Here is a 19,335-nt window from a genome sequence, read left to right as displayed (position 1 = left end):
AACATATACAGTTTTGCAATAGAATAGGGAGCAACACCACAAAAGTTAAATATTTATAATCAAATACTAAGTACATAGTTTTCTGACTGAAGGCTCTTGATTCAATATTGTACATAATATACATAAGTGCAATTAATATAATAAAATCATGCAACTTAAAAGGAAAATAATAAATTTTTTATGGTATATTTTCTTACTCCTAGTAATACATTTAAGGAAATACTAAAAGAGAAATCATGAGTATCAACAAGAAGTGTGGTTCTATATAACTGAATTAAAGAAGTCAATAAGGCATTTATTCTGAGTTTTAAATAATATATTATACCAACAGTAAGTATTTACAGTGGAAATAAAATACAATATGTTCAAACAATGAATTAATACAAATTATCTTTTACTGGTAAGCCATTCCTGTATCCTTTTTTTCAGCTCATCATCTCGTTTGACTGTATCCATTGATAATGGACTTCGATTAAAAGGATCGGACTGATCACTAAGGGAAAAAACCCCATTAAATCTTTAGTAAAATATTTGCAGAATAAATCTGATTATTATACCTTATAAAGAAATTAAAATTCTGTTTTTGCAAACTCTTTACTAAGAGAGGAAACAGTTATTTCATTCACATATTATGCATATTACTGCTAGCCTACAAACACAAACATTTCAAAATACTCCCTTTGTATGCCTTGCAGGACACACTGACGGTATGGAGGACTTACCAGAGAATGATTTCTCAAATTCCAAGATCAGGAGTTGGATAGCACAGGATATTGTTGGGGGGCTTAGATCTCTTCTGGTCCTACATGTGAGATGATAGTATGTAGCACTGTTTTCAGTGCGAAGTTAGAAAAATAAAAATAGAAATAAATGGTTTACATTAATAGAAGCAGCCTCACACTAGATAATAAATCACAACTAACATATCTGTGGTTTTGAGAGTTCTTAGGATTTATTATCTAGTGTGAGGCTGCTTCTCTTAATGTAAACCTTTTATTTCTTATTTTTATTTTGCAAGTTGTGTGGAAAGTGAGAAAATGAACTGATGAATGTTGTTGCCGAGTCCATTGAAGAGCTTCTAGATATGACTGTGGATCTTAGAACAGCTTTGGCAATCTGTTGAACTTTGATGGAGTAGAGCTTTTTCTCTAGGGTTATTGTCAATTTTCTGTAGAGCAGCAGCAATTGCTGGACAAGAATAAATATGGACAGGTGCTAGTTCAACTCCTGGACAGTTTTTGTATGTTTCATAGCTCCTACTACCGCCTGGCTGAATTTTCATGCCTTTAAAATGTTTCATCCTTAGTTTGGTAATAACAGTGGTTATTTCTCTATTTTCATTCATTAATTTCACTGATTTTTTTCTTCTTCTTGATAGTTTGTTTTACCAATCTTATTTTGGAGACAGAGTTAGCATAAGTTAGTGATAGTGGGTGTAATTTTTGAGGTAAGTATCTTGCTTCTTTTGGCTAGTCTGTCTGTTCTTTCTTTGCCTTCAATATTTACATGGGCTGGAATCCAGTGCAGTTCTTATTTTTTCAAATTTAAGGCTGTTAGTAGTTCATGAATTTCCTGTGCGAGTTTTGTTTTTCCATTTTTTAACACCTCGAGTGCAGATTTTGAGTCACTGTAGATGGTCATTCCTTCTGTAATGTTTATTACTAGATTTGAGAGATAGAATTTGAGAGTTATTTGTATGGCTGTTAATTCACAAGTGAAGTTTGAAGCTACTTTACCAGCTGTGGTTTTGATTTGCATTTCCTTGCCTCCAGGTAGAGTTAGAAAAACCCCTGAACCTCCTTGGTTGAGTGCTTCATCAGATGATCCATCAGTGTAGGCAACATGGTTTGGATTATTTAAGTGATGTATAGGCTCACGTCCTTTTCTTTTATTTTTTTTTGCTATGAATCCTTTTTTGAACAAGGTTCTAGGAGATTTAAGTTTATCATTGTGTTTTTTGGTAGAATAGTAAAAAATAGCTCTTTGCTTATTTCAATTGACAAGTGCTCTAAGTCAACCTGTAATCTAACTTCACGATCATATTGTAAAGCAGATGATCGCTTTAGTCTAGATTTTCTTGTCCAGGCATCGAAAGTCCTGAGTGAAATGTGATCCTGTTGGTGGCTCCTGATTCTGTTAGCGAATTAAACTGTGGAGAGTTTTCTTTTGTCTTCTAGTATGTGACGCTCACACTCTTGTTGAGCTTTTAAATTATTTGTGGACGAGACTGCACCTATAATAATTTTTGCTGCTCTTGATTGTACTCTGTCAAGTTTTTCTTTTGAGCTAATAGAAGTTGAAGCCCAGATTGATGAGGCGTATTCCATAGTGGGTCATATGAGTGCCGTATATGTAGTTTTGAGTGTGTTTGGTTTTGCACCCCACTTTGTTCCACAAAGTCTTCTGTGGAACAAAGTGGGGTGCAAAGTGGTGTATCAGCCTAAGTATTTTGGAGACTGTTTTTTTCTGTTTTGGTATTAAATGATTTGACAAATCATATATGACAATTGACAATATATAAGGGGGAGCGGAAAGTAATCAATTATTTTTAATACGTCATTTTTAGCCGATTGTTTTTTTTTTAAATAACACATGAATTATTAAATTTAATTTTTATAAATATTAGAATTACTTTTTTATTTAAGAAATCTTTTTTTTTTAATTTCAGATTATTTTTTTTAATATGGCGGACTTTAAAGTTGAAGAACAGCATTTACGTCATTGCATGCTGTTTTTGTTTCACCAAGGAAAGAATGCTACCGAGGCTACCAAAATCATTTGTTCAACTTATGGAGACGTATTGAAGGTTAACAAATGTCAGCGATGGTTTAGGAGATTTGCAGAAAAAAATTTTGATCTATCTGATTGTCCTCGAGATGATGAGACTCTCGTTGAATCAGATCCAAAACAAACCATACAAGAATTAGCAGAGAAACTTAATTCTTAATGGTCAATTGTCCAAGAGCACTTACACAAGAGTGGCAAAGTTCTTAAACAGGGTGTATGGGTACTGCATGAACTGTCAGACAACAATAAAGCACAGAGACAGACGATTTGCAATTCATTGTTGACCAGACAACAAAATGACCCCTTTATGGAAAGAGTCGTAACTGGTGACGAAAAATGGGTGCTGTATAAGAATATTAAATGCAAAAAACAGTGGCTTTCTCCAAATCAAACTCCAATTCCAACACCTAAAGATGGACTTCATCCACAAAAAAGTTCTGTTATGCATTTGGTGGGATATTCATGGAATTATTCATTACGAACTCATGGAACAAGGTAAGACTATCACAGCAGCCAACTACTGTGAACAATTAGAATGACTACATCAAGCATTGTTAATCAAACATCCTGCACTTGTCAATCGAAAAGGGATAATTTTGTAGCAAGATAATGCAAAACCACATTCTGCAAGAATGACTCAAGAAAAAATTAGGCAGTTAGGATGGGACCTTCTACCACATCCTCCATATTCGCTGGATATTGCTCCTAGTGACTATCACTTATTCAGGTACTTAGAACACAGCATAAGAAATAAAACCTTCTATTCGCAAGATGATGTACAAAGGAGTTTGATATAATTTTTTGTCTCCAAAGAAAAAACTTTTTTTTCAAAAAGGAATTCTAAACTTAGTAGATCGTTGGAATAAGGTTATAATTAACGATGGTGAATATATAATTGAATAATTTTAATTTTTTCTTTAATAAAATTTATATTAAAAATGTAGTTCAAAAAATTGATTACTTTCTAGTCCCCCTTATATAATGACAATTGGCAATCATATATTGACAATTTGACAAACCCTACCCTACACAACTCACTTCAACCTACAGAACATCAACCACGACTGCCCTTAATTCTGACCTCCAAGCCATCCTCCGATGGGCTCAGACAACCTTGTCAACTTCAACGCCAGTAAACCCAGTTCTGTCTTATTTCTCACAAAAAGGAACCATTTTCCCCCAGCATTGTTTTCGATAACACTCAAATTCACAGACAAGACAAAATTTCACTTCTCGGAATTACCTTGACACCAAGTCTCTCCTGGCATAAACACATCACAACCATTGCATCCTCAGCTTCCAAAAAACTAGGTTTTCTCTTTCGCTCAAGACGCTACTTCACCTCTAAACAGCTGTTAACACTATACAAGTCACAAATCTGCCCAGCTCTCGAATACTGCTCTCATATCTGGAGCGGGGCTCCAAAAAGCTCCCTCAAATTGCTTGACTCAATACAGAGGAGAGCAATTAGACTAATAAATGACCCGTCCCTCACCAACTTGCTGCCCCCCCCCCCTTTCACATAGATGCCTGGTCTTTGCAATCTGTATATTCTTTTCATGGGAAAGCCCCCCCCCCCACACACACCCTGTACTAAGTCCATTGGAACACATACAGCTGCTGCCCAACATCCTTTTACAGTACACCTCAAAATCCACAGAACAAGTTTCTCCTCATTTATCCCTGATACTGCAGTGCTATGAAACAGTCTTCCCCCCTGACGTATTTCCCAAGGAATACAATATACAGGCATTCAAATCAAATGTAAACAAGTTTCTCCTTTCACAACCCATCATCCATATACAGTACTAACGTACTATAGGTTGACCAGCCAACCTCCTGTATATGAGCACAACATAAAAAAAAAAAAAAAAAATTGTTTTTTCTGGGTTTATCTGTAATTTAAGTTCCTTTGCCCATCTTTCTAAGCCTTTTATTGAATTATTTGGGACTTTTTCAGATTGTTGAGGATTACTGCTTGTATGCCAGATTGCTATAGATGAGAAATATGAGTGGGCTTAAAACAGAACCTTGTGGGAGTCCAGCTCAAATTCAATGCATGTTGGAATAAATTCCATTAACTTTTACTTTCATTTTTCTTCCTTCCATGAAATCCAAATTAATGCATTACCCCTTATTCCAGTATCATACGCAATTTTTATTAACTTTTGTCTCCAGACACGACCGAAGGCAGCTCTGAGATCCAAGAATATTGCTGCTGTCTTCTTTGGTGGTTTTTCTTGAAAGCCATCTATGACTGATTGGCAAAGATAAAATAATTACTCTTCTGTACTGTGTTGAGACCTGTATGCAGTTTGGTAAAGTTGATCTTGCTATTTTCTAAGAGCCAATGGATGTATTATTATTTCGTTTAGTTTACAGAAAGTGCTAGTCAAAACTATTGGTCTGTACCTTTTACAGTCATTATGGTTTTTGTTAGGTTTTAGTCAAGGTATAATGACTAACGTTTTCCTGAATTATGGTAGTTTACCTGCATTCCAGGAAGTGTTAAATATTTTCAGAAGGCAGTTTTTGGCTATTTTTCATCATCATCATCATTCATCAAATTCCTGCCATGTACCCTCAAGGGGGTGTACAGGATATGATAATACTACACGAAAAATTTACATCATTACTAACTTCCTATCTACAATTTTCCTCCAAATCAGTCTGTTACTTGTCAAGACTCCAACATTATCAGAGCTTATATTTCTATCGTCTAAGGCACTTTATACCATATCCATCCACCTATATCTTGGTCTTCCTCTGGGTCATTTTCCTGCTAACCTGGCAGAGAACACTTGTTTTGCTAATCTTTCCTCACCCATTCTGTTTAAGTGACCATACCACCTGAGATTAGCTCTGCTAACGCATTCCTGGATGCTGACAATGTCAAGTTCTTTCCTAATATCCTAGTTTTTAATATGATATTGCCATTGATGCCATCTGTTCATGCCTCTAATCTTTCTCAGGACTCTCTTATCTGCGGTCTCTAGTCTTTGGTCAAGTGTTTTACTTCTGACCCAGCTCTCAGATCCATAAGTTAAAATTGGTTTGAACACTGTCTTGTATACAGCTAATTTAGTGTTAAGACTAATTTCTCTCTTATTCCATATGAATTTATTCAATTGACTGCCTACTATACCAGCTTTGTTGATTCTGTTGTCTATTTCCATATTTAATTTACCATCTTCACTAAAAATCGTGCCTAAGTAGCTGAAATGTTTTACTTGTTCCACAGGTTCCCCATTCACAACACAGTTGACATTTTCAACAATTCTACCTATTTTCATTGTCTTTTGTCTTTTTAATGCTGACCTTCATACCATATCTATTACAACAGTTATTCAATTTAGTCAGGGAATCTTGCAAACTTGTAGCAGCATGGGAAAAAAAGAGCTGGCTATTTTTCCCATGTTTTTAATCATAAGATCAATTCCGGGTGACTTGTCAGGGTCATTTTGACTAATTGCTGTTTCTAATTCTGTCATTGTGAGGGCCCGAGTAAAGATGTCTTCAGAAGGATAGGTTCTGGATTGTATCAGCAGATGTTTTGCAATTTTCCTGCACTTTTTGTCTCCTTTGTTGTATTGCAGCTTACTTGCATTAGTAGAGTAATGTTTGGCTAATATATTTGGCATCTGTTTGTTTGTTGCTGCTGTATTAGTTCTTGAGGAGACTGTGGTCGAAAAGTGATCAGTATCCAGAAGTGTTGCATCATTTAATAATCTGATGATATTCCAGTGTTGTGAGTCTTTTCTTGGATCTAGTCCATCGCAGAATTCTTCCCACTTTTTTTTGTTTGCAGTTCTAAATTTCATCTTCTATGTCTTGAGTTAATTTTGTTATCTTCTTTCTGTTGTCTTCTGTATTATTTTGTTTTAACTGTTCATTGATATCTCTTTCAGTGATCCTAGCATTGATATTATGATCTTTCCAAAATGGACCCAACTGTTTTTCCTGAGTCCTCTGGGAATTGAATTTTTTGCAGCTCTATGTATGCTGTTATTTAGTTCCAGTAGTTGCTGATCAAGTTCTCTACTAGTGGGTATGCCAGTGCAATATGTTTCTAATAGTTGTCATGTATTTAGGCCAATTTGCTTTTGAAAAGCATATTTAAAAATATGATTGTGAAAATAGCGGTGGGACTGGATGGCATGTTAGCCCATGCTTCTGATAAAGTTGTTCAATATAAGTCAGCTCTGGGAGGGTTCCAGGGGAGTAGATAGAGGATAAGATAGTATCATTGCATAATGGCAGTTCCAAGTCAGAGTTAGCAAACTACCGACCAATTAATATATCAGGAGTGGTTGTTAAAGTATTAGAAAAGTTGGCTAAAGGGAAAATCTAACAGTGGGTAGTAGGGATGCAGTACTCTATAGTGGGTAGCAAGGCTTTGTAAGGGTAGGTCCTGTGTTAGTAATTTATTCACATTTTATAATCAAATGATAACAGAACTAGATAAAGGAAATGGCTACATCATGGTACTGCTGGACTTTGCAAAGGCAACTGACAGAATATCACATGGAAAACTATTACAAAAGTTGGAGCAAATGGAAATGGATATGAAGTTAGTAGCATGGATAAGGGGGGGGGGTGGCTGACAGACAGACACTAGAGAATAGTAAATGGTGGAGTGGAATTTAAGAGATGGAGTTGACTAGTGGATTACTACAGGGTTCTGTACTTGGGCCACTACTCTTTAATTTGTATATCAATGGGGATATATTCAGTTGTTTGCTAATAATGCAAACCTGGGCAGAGCAATAGTTGATAAAAGTGATGTGGATATCCTGCAGAATGATTTAAATAAATTGGCATTGTGTGCAAAGAATAATGATCAATTTAATGTTACAAAATAAATAGATGCACTTCAGGTGGAAAAGGTTGCCTATGGTGTATCATATTGATGGTACTGGATTGCAGGAAATTGATGAGGCTAGTGACTTGGAGATAATAATGGATAGAAAGTTGAAGTTCAGAGGACATATTGCAAAAGTTTGTAATATAGCGCAAAGGATTATCTGAATGTTTAAAAACATGTTAACAAGTAAAGATAGGGAAGTTATTATCCCTCTTTATAAGGCTATGAATCGGCTGCATCAGATTTTGATCACCTAGGTTTCTTAGGGAACAGGAGATGGGGGTGGTAGTAGTAGTAGAGAAGATTCAAGGATGAGTGACTAAGCTGGTGACAGGTCTGGAATGCTCCCTATAAGGATAGATTGAATGTTTGTGCGTTACAAAGTTTAGGTGATAGGCAGAAAAGAGGGAACATGCTAGAAAAGCTTAAGATATTAAAGAAGTTTTATAAAATTGATGCAAAGGAAATTTTATAGTTAGAGAACTAGGGGGCCCATCCATGGGAGCTGTGTAAGAGTGCGGTTAGAGAGTTTACAGAACAGATATTTTGTGTTGAGAATGAGTGGAATGTATTGCCAGAATTAGTTGTGAGTTCCCTGACAGTGAATGAGTTTAAGGAGAGGGATGATAGGTTTCCTAATAGGTAGTTTTGGTCTCCCATGCTGATTCTCCAGACACCATATAATAATAATCAAAAGGTTACACAATATAAACAAAACATGGGTAAATAAATTAAAGATACCAAGAAATTATATGCTTGGTTTAATCCTTTATCTAAGTGTAAGCAAACAAAGTTTGCACCTGAAGTATTTTCAGGACTGGGGCAACTGATATACAGAAGCTAATGACTTCACATCATTTGCCTTAGTATCAATGCAATGCACATATCCTTATGGACATGTATAATGCTATGCATTACGGGAAAGGTCAATACCCACAGGTGATGCTAAGGTTGAAGTAATGCAGAAGTCATATTTTCATATACTAGTAGCCAAGAGGTTTCAGATATTATTAAACACTCTGGATTAGAGATAGTTGTTGGAAGATTTTCCACTTGGTGATACTATAAATTAAAGATACCAAGAAATTATATACTTGGTTTAATCCTTTATCCAAGTATAAGAAAACAAAGTTTGCACCTGAAGTATTTTCAGGACTAGGGAAACTCGTATATAGAAGCTAACGACTTCCCATCACTTCCAACAACTATCTCTAATTCAGAATATTTAATTAATAATAAGGTGTGACACCTTTTGGCTACTCGGATATGAAAATATGACTTCTGCATTACTTCAACCTCAGTATCACCTCTGGGTCTGGCTCCCACTGATGAGACCTCAATGAAGGTTGAAACAGGTCTGGGTAGTGATCCCTTCACATAATGCATAGCATTCTACATGTCCATAAGGATATGTGCTTTGCATTATGGGATACTAAGACAAGTGATGTGAAGTGATTAGCTTCTATATATGAATTGCCCCATCCCTTAATGCGTAACATTATACGTATCTACAAGGAGACGTGTTTTGCATTATGGGAGATACTGAGATAGGAGTGATGTTAGCTTGCTCCACCTATGCAACAAGTTGCCTGGTGTTGTTGTACTACCATACCCCAGTCCTAAAGATACTTTCAGGCGCAAACTTTGTTTGCTCACACTTGGATAAAGGATTAAACTAAATTTATCATAGTCTAACCAAGTGGAAAATAATCTTTCAACAACTTTCTCTAAATCCAGAGTAATTTAATAAAAAGGTAGCACACCATTTGGCAACTCCTTTAGGTAGATAATGACCTTGCTAATGCTTCTGTCTGGTATTATCTCCACTTGGGCCTGGCTCCCACTGAAGAGACCTCAATAAAGGTCGAAACTAGTCTGGGTAGTGGCCCTTCCCTTAATGCATAACATGTACGTATCTGCAAGGAAATGTGTTTTGTATTATGGGAGATACTGAGATAGGTGTGAAGTTAGCTTGCTCCACCTTTGCAACGAGTTTCCCAGTGTTGTACCACCTTACCCCAGTCCTGAAGATACTTTCAGGCGCAAACTTTGTTTGCTCACACTTGGATAAAGGATTAAACTAAATTTATTGAAAAATATCTTGTGACAGCTAATTTAGCTCTGTAGTGGGAGAATCGGCGCTGCTGGTGGTGGTGGTGGATGTGGTTGCAAAGAGAAATGCTGTTCTCTGGCAACTTCTACCCCTCTCAATGTGGAAGGCTGAGAGTAGTCGGGGTCATCTGAGTTGTCATCGTAGATAGCCTTGTAGCTAGACATATCGGAATGGATAAGGCGGCCAACATTCTCGAACTGCTCAGTGTTCGGATCCATCGATTCTAATTTTGCTAGCGGCATGTCTATCAGGTTAAAAGTCTCGGTTAGTCCCTTTGTTGTAAATTTCTTAACGTCTGGAGTTGGCGGTTCAATCGGCATAGTATTTTCTTCGGAATGCCTCCAACTGAATAAGGTCATCATTAGTAAGCTCTTCATTGTGACTCAAAAGAAGCTCATAACGTCAACGTCAACCACTTCGAGCTCTAATTTCTCTGCCAGTTGCACACATGTCTCTGTCTCCATCGCTTGCTGTAATTCTTATGTCAACTCAACAACCATATCAGTCATTGTTTGCTCTCCTTCCTTTACACAATTTTGCACCATTTCTGGGCAGAGTTTCTTCTACAGCATTCATTGTTGTCCACGTGACTTCGTCCCATGCCACCCCGATATTTTTGATAGCATCAAGGATATTATAATTCTTCCAGAAATCACATAGAGTAATGCCCTCCCCACTATCAATGGCCTTGATTGCTTGGGAAAATATACGCTGCAGATAGTAGGCTTTGAAAGTCGCAATAGCACCTTGATCCATAGGTTGCAACAGTGCAGTGGTTCCGGGAGGCAGGTAAACAACTTTTACATCAGAATGAAAGTCATCCAACTCTTCCCGGTGGCTGGGGACATTGTCCAGGAGGAGAAGCACTTTAAACAGGATTCCTTTCTTGGCACAATATTCCTTCACCTGGGGAATGAAGTGGTTATTGAACAAGTCTGTGAACAGCACACGTGTAACCCAAGCGTTGGTATTGGATTTCCAGATTATGCGCAGCCTATTCAGGTCAATGTTCTTAAAGGCCCATGGTCTCTGGGAATAGTACACTGTAAGCGGTTTAAGTTTCAAGTCCCCTGAAGTGTTACTGCCAATCATAACAGTGATCTGATCTTTTGCAACCTTGAATCCAGGCACAGATTTTTCCTCTTTTGCAATAAATGTCTGTGTTAGCATCCTCTTCCAAAACAGAGCTGTTTCATCAACATTAAATATTTGCTCAGGCAAATATTCTCCCTCCTCAATTATTTCTGCCAGAAGTTCGGGAAATTTACTTGCCGTGTCTGTATCCACACTTGCTGCCTCACCCGTGACGTTGATGCTGTGTAGATTTGTATGCTTCTTGAATTGTTCTAATACCCAGCACTAGCTTTAAATGCACTCTTCGTGTCCGTGATGCCAGCCTTCTCTTGTAAATCTTTATGCAAAGACCTAGCCTTCTCCTGGATAATCAGAAAACTCAACGGTATCCGCTTCTGTGTCAGATTCTTGATCCAGTGAGACAACAATTTCTCCATCTCTGAAATCGGGCCCAGTCTCTGCTTGGTAATGATTGTGTCCTTCAACGTTATCGCACCTTTCCTACTTTCAACGATGTGAACTTTATCCTTCACTATCAAAATATGTCGATTTATATCCCGAGCTATTGTTGATATAATTTTCCTGTCGTCATACATATGAATTATTTTCAACTTTTCTTCTAAAGTAATTGCAGACCTTTGTTTTTTAGATTTATTACCAGCACATTCAGTTTTGCATTTCGAATCCATTTTAAGGGTGAATAAACAACAAACACTAACGGTGATAAACAAGTGACTAAACTAACTGCGCGAGGCATGAACTACTGATGGGTTGGGAAAAGGAGGAATTGTTTACGGAGTCGTTATTTCTAATTGGTAGGTTTCAGTTTGAATGTTACGGCTTTTGCGCACTTGCCCTCTGCTGCTCTTAGCGCTTACTGGTAACCTGTCACTGCCTGTTACTATTTGTTACATTTGCTGTGAATGCAGAGTCTAGTTAACATTATGTCGTTGCATACTGTAATGGATGTCAAAGTAATTTACTTAAGTCGGGAGGTTACTGTACTCACTCACTTTCAAGGAAATTATTCAAAAAAGAATATCAACAGGTTCTTTGTCACCACTAGTACATGGAAATGAAATACAAAAGGTATAGAACAGATAGGAAGGGAAATGAGAAGTGAATGATGTGAAATATTCATTATCTAGTGTGTGTTCCTAACTGCTGTGGCCTCTTGACTTGATTTGTGAAAAAAGATGTCCATGATTGGAAGGCAAGCTGTTGGCAGGCTCTTTAGCATTCTGATGAGGATTCTCATCAGAATGCTTCATCAAGGTAGAATTTCATAGTGATAAAAGGCAGATATGCTGACTCCTGTAACATAATTGAGCATAGTATTTGACTGTTAAAACAGGTAACTTAAGACTTTGTGGAATTAAGATTCACTATGGGAGTCTGGCTATTTGTAATTACAGCCACAGCAACTAAGGCCATTCCAGTATATCACGTCTATTGAGTGTATGTATTCTGGCCGGTTATCATGACACAAGGAACTCCATGGAGTCCATAGACTCATCAAGGAAGGCCCTAAACATAATGCCAAGCACTAACCAACATTGGCACAATATCTGTCACATGTTGTTTTGAACTTATTCGTCAACATGGTATCTACAATAGATTGTGGTGACCTATATGCTGGAGTGTTAATAGATAGGAAGTTAAAGTTCAGAGGCCATGTAGCAAATATTGCAAATACAACTTAAAAGATAATTGCAATGCTGACACAAACTTTGACACATAAAGATAAGGATGTCATATTGCCTCTTTACAAGGCCTTGATAAGACCTCACTTGGGCTATTGTGTGCGGGTCTTGTCAAAGGAGTGTTCTAAAAATTAAACATTAAAAAGTAAAAATACAACAACAGAGTCAGCCAATAGTCACAGGACTCTGTTATTGTTATGTACCATCCAGTCTTTTCCATCCTTTAGTGATCTTGTGAACAAAGGCTCCATCTCACTTGGAATCTTGTATTTTCTTTCATCAATTGTAAATTCAAGTCAGTAATTTCCTTTATGTTGTTCATCCAACTCTTTTGCTGTCTCATCCTTCTCATGCCTTCAATTTCCCCCCAACGTTTTCCAATTTCCTTTTCTAATGAATCATCTGCTTGCATAATATGCCCAAAGTACATTAACTTCTGTTTAGCGATCATTGCCAGCAAGGAGCATTCTGTCTTTATATTCTCTAAAACCTTGTTATAGTCATTCTTGTTCTTGCAGTCCATGAGATTCTTAATAGTCTCCTTCATATCCATGATTCAAATGATTCAAATTTGCTTTCTGTCTGTCTTCCTAATGATCCAGCCTTATATCACTACTGGAAATGACATTCTTTGAAAGTTTTAACTTTCATGGTATTACTAGCATCTCTATCTTTCAAAACTGTTTTCATATAGTTATCATCTTTTTCATTTCACCTTCACATTAACCATCATTTTCATTCTGGATCCCAATAAATCATCTTTCAAACACCTCTATTTTATATTCCACAATCATAAATTCATCCAAATTGCTAGAAGCAATAACTTTTGTTTTGATGATGTTTAAATTAAGATTGGCTATTTTTGCTTTCCCCTCTTAACTAACAGAATCAATCACATGAGATCTTTCTTAGTTTCTGCTATGAGCATTGTATCATCTGCATATCTAAAATTATTTATTTTCTGCCACTAATCTTAATTCCTGCTAGGTCTTTATTAGCCATTCTCATAATATATTGACTATAAGTATTAAAAAGATAGTGCAACAATATACAATCCTGCAACACCCGTTTTTTGACTCAAACACCATCTGTTTCTCCAAAGACTGAAGCTCTTTGGTTGTTACACAGTTCTCTAATCAAGAGAATTAGATAGTGGTATCCTCACTGTTCTCATCACATTCCAGGATATTGACCCACACAATCAAAAGCTTTGTTATAATCAATAAAACAGATGAATACTTCCTTTTGAAATTCTCTTGCTCTTTCCATAATTCGTCTCGTGTGCTATCTAGTCTCTATTTCTTCTATCTATCTAAAGCCTGCCTGTTCTTCTGGCATTTCTCTATTCACATTATGGTTCCAGACTTTTTGAATCACTTTGAGCATAATTTTATTCGCATGTGAAATTAATGTAATGGTTCTGTATTTCTCACATTCTCTGGGATTTGACTTTTTTGGATATGGGATGAATACTGATGTTTTCCAATATCTAGGCAGTATATTTTCTTCCAAATCTGTTGATAAGTTTCAGTTAATAAATTCAATACTCCATTCTCAGCTGCTCTCAATAATTCCACTGCCATTCCATCAGTTCCAAGAGCTTTTCCTTTTGGAAGCAGTTCCATTGCCTATATCACTTCACTTTTCATTATCATAGATTCCTCAAGAAATTCTCCTTCAATATTAATATCTCTCTCTCTTGTACAAATCTTCTATATACTCTTCCCATCTTCTTTTTTCCACTTCTTTTTCCATCAAACGGTTTCTCAAATTACTTTTTACTACTCCGAATCCAGAGATACACTTCCCTGTTATCTTTCTAAACATATCTCTTGTTTAACATGTAATGCTACTTCCTTCTGTTTCACTGCATCTTCAGTTTGGATGTTTTTCTTTATCTTTCAATGCCTTTCTCTGGAAATATTCACTCAATTGTCTAACTCTTTCTCTGTTAAAACAGCTTCTTCTGACAGCCATTTACAATCTTTCTTTCTTTCTTTCCTTCTTGATGCTTTAATTAGATTTTCTTTGCTTCTTCTATTACTGTATATTTAGTTTCTTTCCACAGTTCTTCTAATTCTAATTGGTAGAACAATAGCAGCAAAGCATATGATTGTTGGGTGAATTGAATTCGCATGATTTTGTTCAGTGCAGTGTGTGTGAGACGTATTCAGTATGAAAGTTGAAGAATTTATGGAAGGAGAGAGATACTAGTGAATTAATATGTAGTATTGTAAGTGTTTTGAGTATGAAAGAAGTGTTAGTAGACTAGACAGCATCGTTGAGAGACTGGAAAATGTTAATGATGGAATTAATGTTGAATGTGCAGCAGTGGAAGTTCATGAGAACAAAGCAGACCTCAATAAGGAAATATGGTTGATATATAGTGGACCTATAGGCTGATATATAGTTTGTGGACCTATGGTCTGAGTCTGATGGAAAGAAGTATTTGCATAATGCTGACGGACTGCAATTAAGTGTTATATGTACAGAGAGAACTTTGTTCTCTAAAGTTTCTGAAAAGCTCTTTCAGCCAGGAAAACTTAAGCAATAGGGTAGATTCAGGTGAGTTTGTGTGAAGACACCCATGAGGCAAATGAGTGTGAGAATGACCAAACATGCAGAATCTAGTCTCTCAAGCAACAATATTGAATAGGGTTGTTAATACAGGGAGTAAAGGTGGCTAGGGACCTAAAGGGATGCTACAATCTCGATATACTAATGTCAGAAATATCAGGAACGGGAGGGGGAAGGTTGCACTGGTTAGTGAAACCTCGTCAAAAGTTCTAGGCATTAGTGAGACTTGACTAACAGTAAATGATGTAGTTACAGAGATAGAATGTGAAGGGTTTAGTATTTTCAGGGAGGATAGAAAAGACAGGATGGAGGGGGAGGGAGGGAGTTACTGTTGATGATAGCAGATGAATTGCACTGAAAAAGAAGAGGATACAAGTGGGAAGGTGGCAGATCATGTCATGTAGTCTTGTATGAGATCAAGGCCAATAAGACAAAATATATGGTTGATTGCTATAGGTGAGGGGGTTCCAGAGAGAGAGAGAGAGAGAGAGAGAGAGAGATGATGTGAAAGACATGTACCAGCAAATGAGTGCAGGTCAAGTAATTATTATGGGGGACTAACTATGAAGATAGAAATTGGAAGGAAGAAAGATCTACGGCAGAAAGGAAGTGGAATTTTTACACCTACTAATAGATAATTACTTGAGGCAGCATGTGATGGAGGAGACTTGGTGTGCAAGAGTATTGAACCTCGTTATAGGATCAGAAGAACTATCCATACCCAAGGCGGCTACATTTAATCAGATTAGGGAGAGTGACTATGTGGGTCTTGACTTCACTCTTGTTGTTCTACATAAGGGTATATGTAGAACAACGAGGCAGGTGATTATGACAATCTTAGGAGGAAGCTTGAAGTCATAATGTGGCATAAAAATCTGAAAGGGGATTAGTAGTGCATTGGAGATGTTTATCTGGCATCTAGAGGAAGGAATATCAAATTGTATACCCAAGGCCAGAAGGGTTAATCAATTAGGAGTTAGATGGATGAGTAGTATCAAACATGAGCTGGAAAAAAATAAAATAAAATGTTGTGGAAAGTATATAAGGAGAGTGGTGACCTTTCTTGACTGACCCTTATACACAGTATAAGGGTCAGGCAAGAAAGGTGACCCACATAGTAAGGAAAGCAAAATCAGATTATGAAAAGAAATTATGAGCAGGCCAAAAGAAATTCTCAAGAGTTTTATCATAGCAAGTAAGAGGAAGAATGAATATGGAAGATAACTTGAATGACTGCTGATGGTGGCAAGGTGACAGAAGCAGATAAAATAGTTGAGTTACTGAGTAAGTGACTACTTTGTAAGAATATATCATCCAAGTGACGTTACTGCTGTGACATATGTAACAGAGAATGAGGTGAGAATGGAGATGGATGAATTGGAGATTCTTAAGATACTGCAGAATCTCAACGTAAACATGGGTATGGGATTAGATGGGATATCAGCTCACGTTTTATAAGAATGTGCAAGGGAACTAGCAATGCCTCTGACTAGTAGGCTCCTTAATTTAGCTCTAAACTCTGGCAGAGTTCCAAGGATATAGAAAAGGGCAAAATAATATCTTTGCATATGGAAGGTTCTCTAAGACTGTAGTAGCAAATTATAGACCAATCTTTTAGTGGTGGTATTGGAAAAGTTGGTCAAAAAGAGAATTCAGGAATGGGCAAATAAGAATATGATACACAATGAGGGATAACATGACTTTGTAAGTCATCTCTTAATATTTTACTAAACTTTTTTATAATAGAGTGACAACTGAGTTGGTTGAAGGGAATGACTAATACACTGGTTATGTGGATATGAGGATGAGGGACATATACCAAAAAGTGTTATATGGAGGAGCAGAGTCTAGCAAAGTGACTAGTGACGTGCTGGAAGGTTCTCTGCTAGGACCACTACTTTTTAATTTGTACATAAATGATATAGGAAATAAGTTGAAAGGATATATTCAGAATAAGAGTTAATCAACTTGCAGGATGATTTAAATAAGCTGTCAGTATATGGGCAAAAGATAATGGGTATATCAGTTTAATGTGGAGAAATGCAAAGTTATGCATTGTGGGATAAACAGATTACAAGGTGTGTAAGACATTAATTGATCTATAATCCAGGAAACAAATGAAACAAGGATTGAGGGTGGTAATAGATAGAAAGTTGAAGCTTAGGGGCTATTGCTAAGGCTGCCACAGTAGCTCACAGGATTACTTGGCTACTGAAGAACACACTAGCAGGTAGAGACAAGGACATTGTTATTCCCCTTTGTAAGCCTTGACATGTCGATATCTGGTTTACTGTGCTCAGGTCTGGTCATTTGGGTTTCTTGGGGATGAGGAAGTAGTGGAGAGGAAACAGAGGTGAGTAACCAAGATGGGTGGTCGAATGTTCAATATGCATTTTCACTATATAATTTAAGGAAATTACAGCGTACTAGGATATACATAAAAATAAATTTTAATATATTTCAATATTTCGGCAACGTCACGTTGCCATTTTCAAGAACTTAGGTACAAGACACGTGCATACAGGCACAACACAACAGTAAGTGAGGAAGAAGTAGGAAGCTATTATTTCTCCTAAAGTCCTGATTGTGCCCTCTAGCGGGCAATGTTGGTATTCTTGGGCAATTGGGCTGAAGGTCTTCTGATGTAGGTTTCCCAAATTTGAGGAAGTCTCATGCAGCCAAATTTGTTGAGGTTTGGATCGTTTCTTAGGGCTGAAGGTGATTCCATGAAAAGCCTTTCATATCTGTATTTGCTACGGTGTATTATCCTGGCTTTCTTCCACCGTATTCTATGGCAGGTATCCAGCACATGGTCAGCAGGACCAGAGTGGCTGTATTGGTGAAAATGGATGTAGGCCTTGTGTTCTGAAATTCTGATATTTGCTGTCCTGCCTGTTTGGCCAAAGTAGGACAGCTTACAGCTGCAAGGGACCTGGTATACACCAGGTAGGTCGGGGGGGGGGGGGGGGGGGTTGGTCTTTAGTAGAGCGGATAAGGGATGCCAATTTTTTATATGGTCTGTAATAAGAAGTTAAATTATGTTTTTTTAAGATTTTTGTGATTTTTTCTGAGGTGCCTCGGATGTAGGGTATGGTGATGGATTTAGAGTAATCCTTGTTGTGAGGGGGAGGGAGGTTGTGGTTTATTGGTTTCAATATTTTTTGGATTTTTTTGGGGGAGGGGGAGGGGGTAGCCATTGGTTGAGAATGTGGTTTAGTTCTGTGGTTAGGGCATTGTCATTCGAGCAGATAAGTTTAGTCCTGTTCTGTAGTGTCTTAATGACTCCATATTGTTGTGAGGGGGGGGGGGAGGAATTGTTGGTGAATGCATCTGCCTGTATGGGTGGGTTTTCTATATACTGAGAAAACCAAGGTTCCATCAGGTTGGCGGGTGACTAGTGTGTCTAAGAAAGGAATGCAGTTGTTTTTTTCCTCTTCCAGGGTGAATTTGATTCTTGGGTGTTGGTTGTTTAAGTGTGTTAAGAAGGAGAGGAGTGCATCAGAGCCATGTGGCCAAATAGCGAATACATCATCTACATAGCGAAGCCAAATGGTTGGTTTTTGTGGGGCAGAGTTTAAGGCTGTAACAAGAAGTTAAGTTATGTTTTTTTAAGATTTTTGTGATTTTTTTCCGAGGTGCCTTGGATGTAGGGTATGGTGATGGATTTAGAGTAATCCTTGTTGTGAGGGGGGGGGGGGGGGGAGGTTGTGATTTATTGGTTTCAATATTTTATGTTTAGCTAGTTTGTATGTGGGGACTCCTATTTATGGACTCCCAAAAATTCACAAGGAAAATGTGCCATTACATCCCATAGTGGATGGCATTGATTCCCCCACATACAAACTAGCTAAACATTTGGCCAAAGCTCTCTCACACTATACTGGCAACACACCTTCATACATAAAAAACTCAGCCCACTTCAAAGCAGCATAGAAAACCTTACACTCAAACACACTGACATAATGGTCAGTTTTGATGTCTCCTCCTTATTTACAAATGTCCCACTCAAAGAATCCTTAGAGCTAATCCAAACTAAATTTCCTCCCGATATCACAGCCCTATTTCAGTTCACAATGAACTCAGGCTATTTTGTTTGGCAAGGAAAATTCTACAAACAAATAGAGGGGACAGCCATGGGTTCTCCACTCTCCTCACTCTTGGCCAACTTTTATATGGAGACTTTTGAAGAGAAAGCCTTAAACTCTGCCCCACATAAA

At 37.3% G+C, this 19,335-nt stretch overlaps 1 protein-coding gene across 6 annotated transcripts in view; it reads right to left on the bottom strand.

Annotated features, from left to right (window-relative positions):
* Positions 1–274: 274 nt before the first annotated feature.
* Ube4A (Ubiquitination factor E4A) overlaps positions 275–19,335 on the bottom strand; it is a 346,330-nt gene continuing 327,269 nt past the window's right edge. For all 6 annotated transcript variants that reach the window (XM_090399157.1, XM_090399156.1, XM_090399154.1 and 3 more), the window contains one exon: positions 275–493. In XM_090399157.1, coding sequence (XP_090255283.1) covers positions 388–493 — 106 coding nt within the window. In that variant the 3' untranslated portion in view covers positions 275–387. The remainder of the gene's footprint in view (positions 494–19,335) is intronic.

The sequence above is a fragment of the Typopeltis vanoorti genome, chromosome 10 (genome assembly GCF_054136105.1).
Source record: "Typopeltis vanoorti isolate ZY-2024b chromosome 10, IOZ_Tvanoo_1.0, whole genome shotgun sequence".
NCBI classification, from domain to species: Eukaryota; Metazoa; Arthropoda; class Arachnida; order Uropygi; family Thelyphonidae; genus Typopeltis; species Typopeltis vanoorti.
The sequence above is the reverse complement of the archived record's forward strand: the minus strand, read 5'-3'. Positions and strand labels throughout refer to the sequence as shown.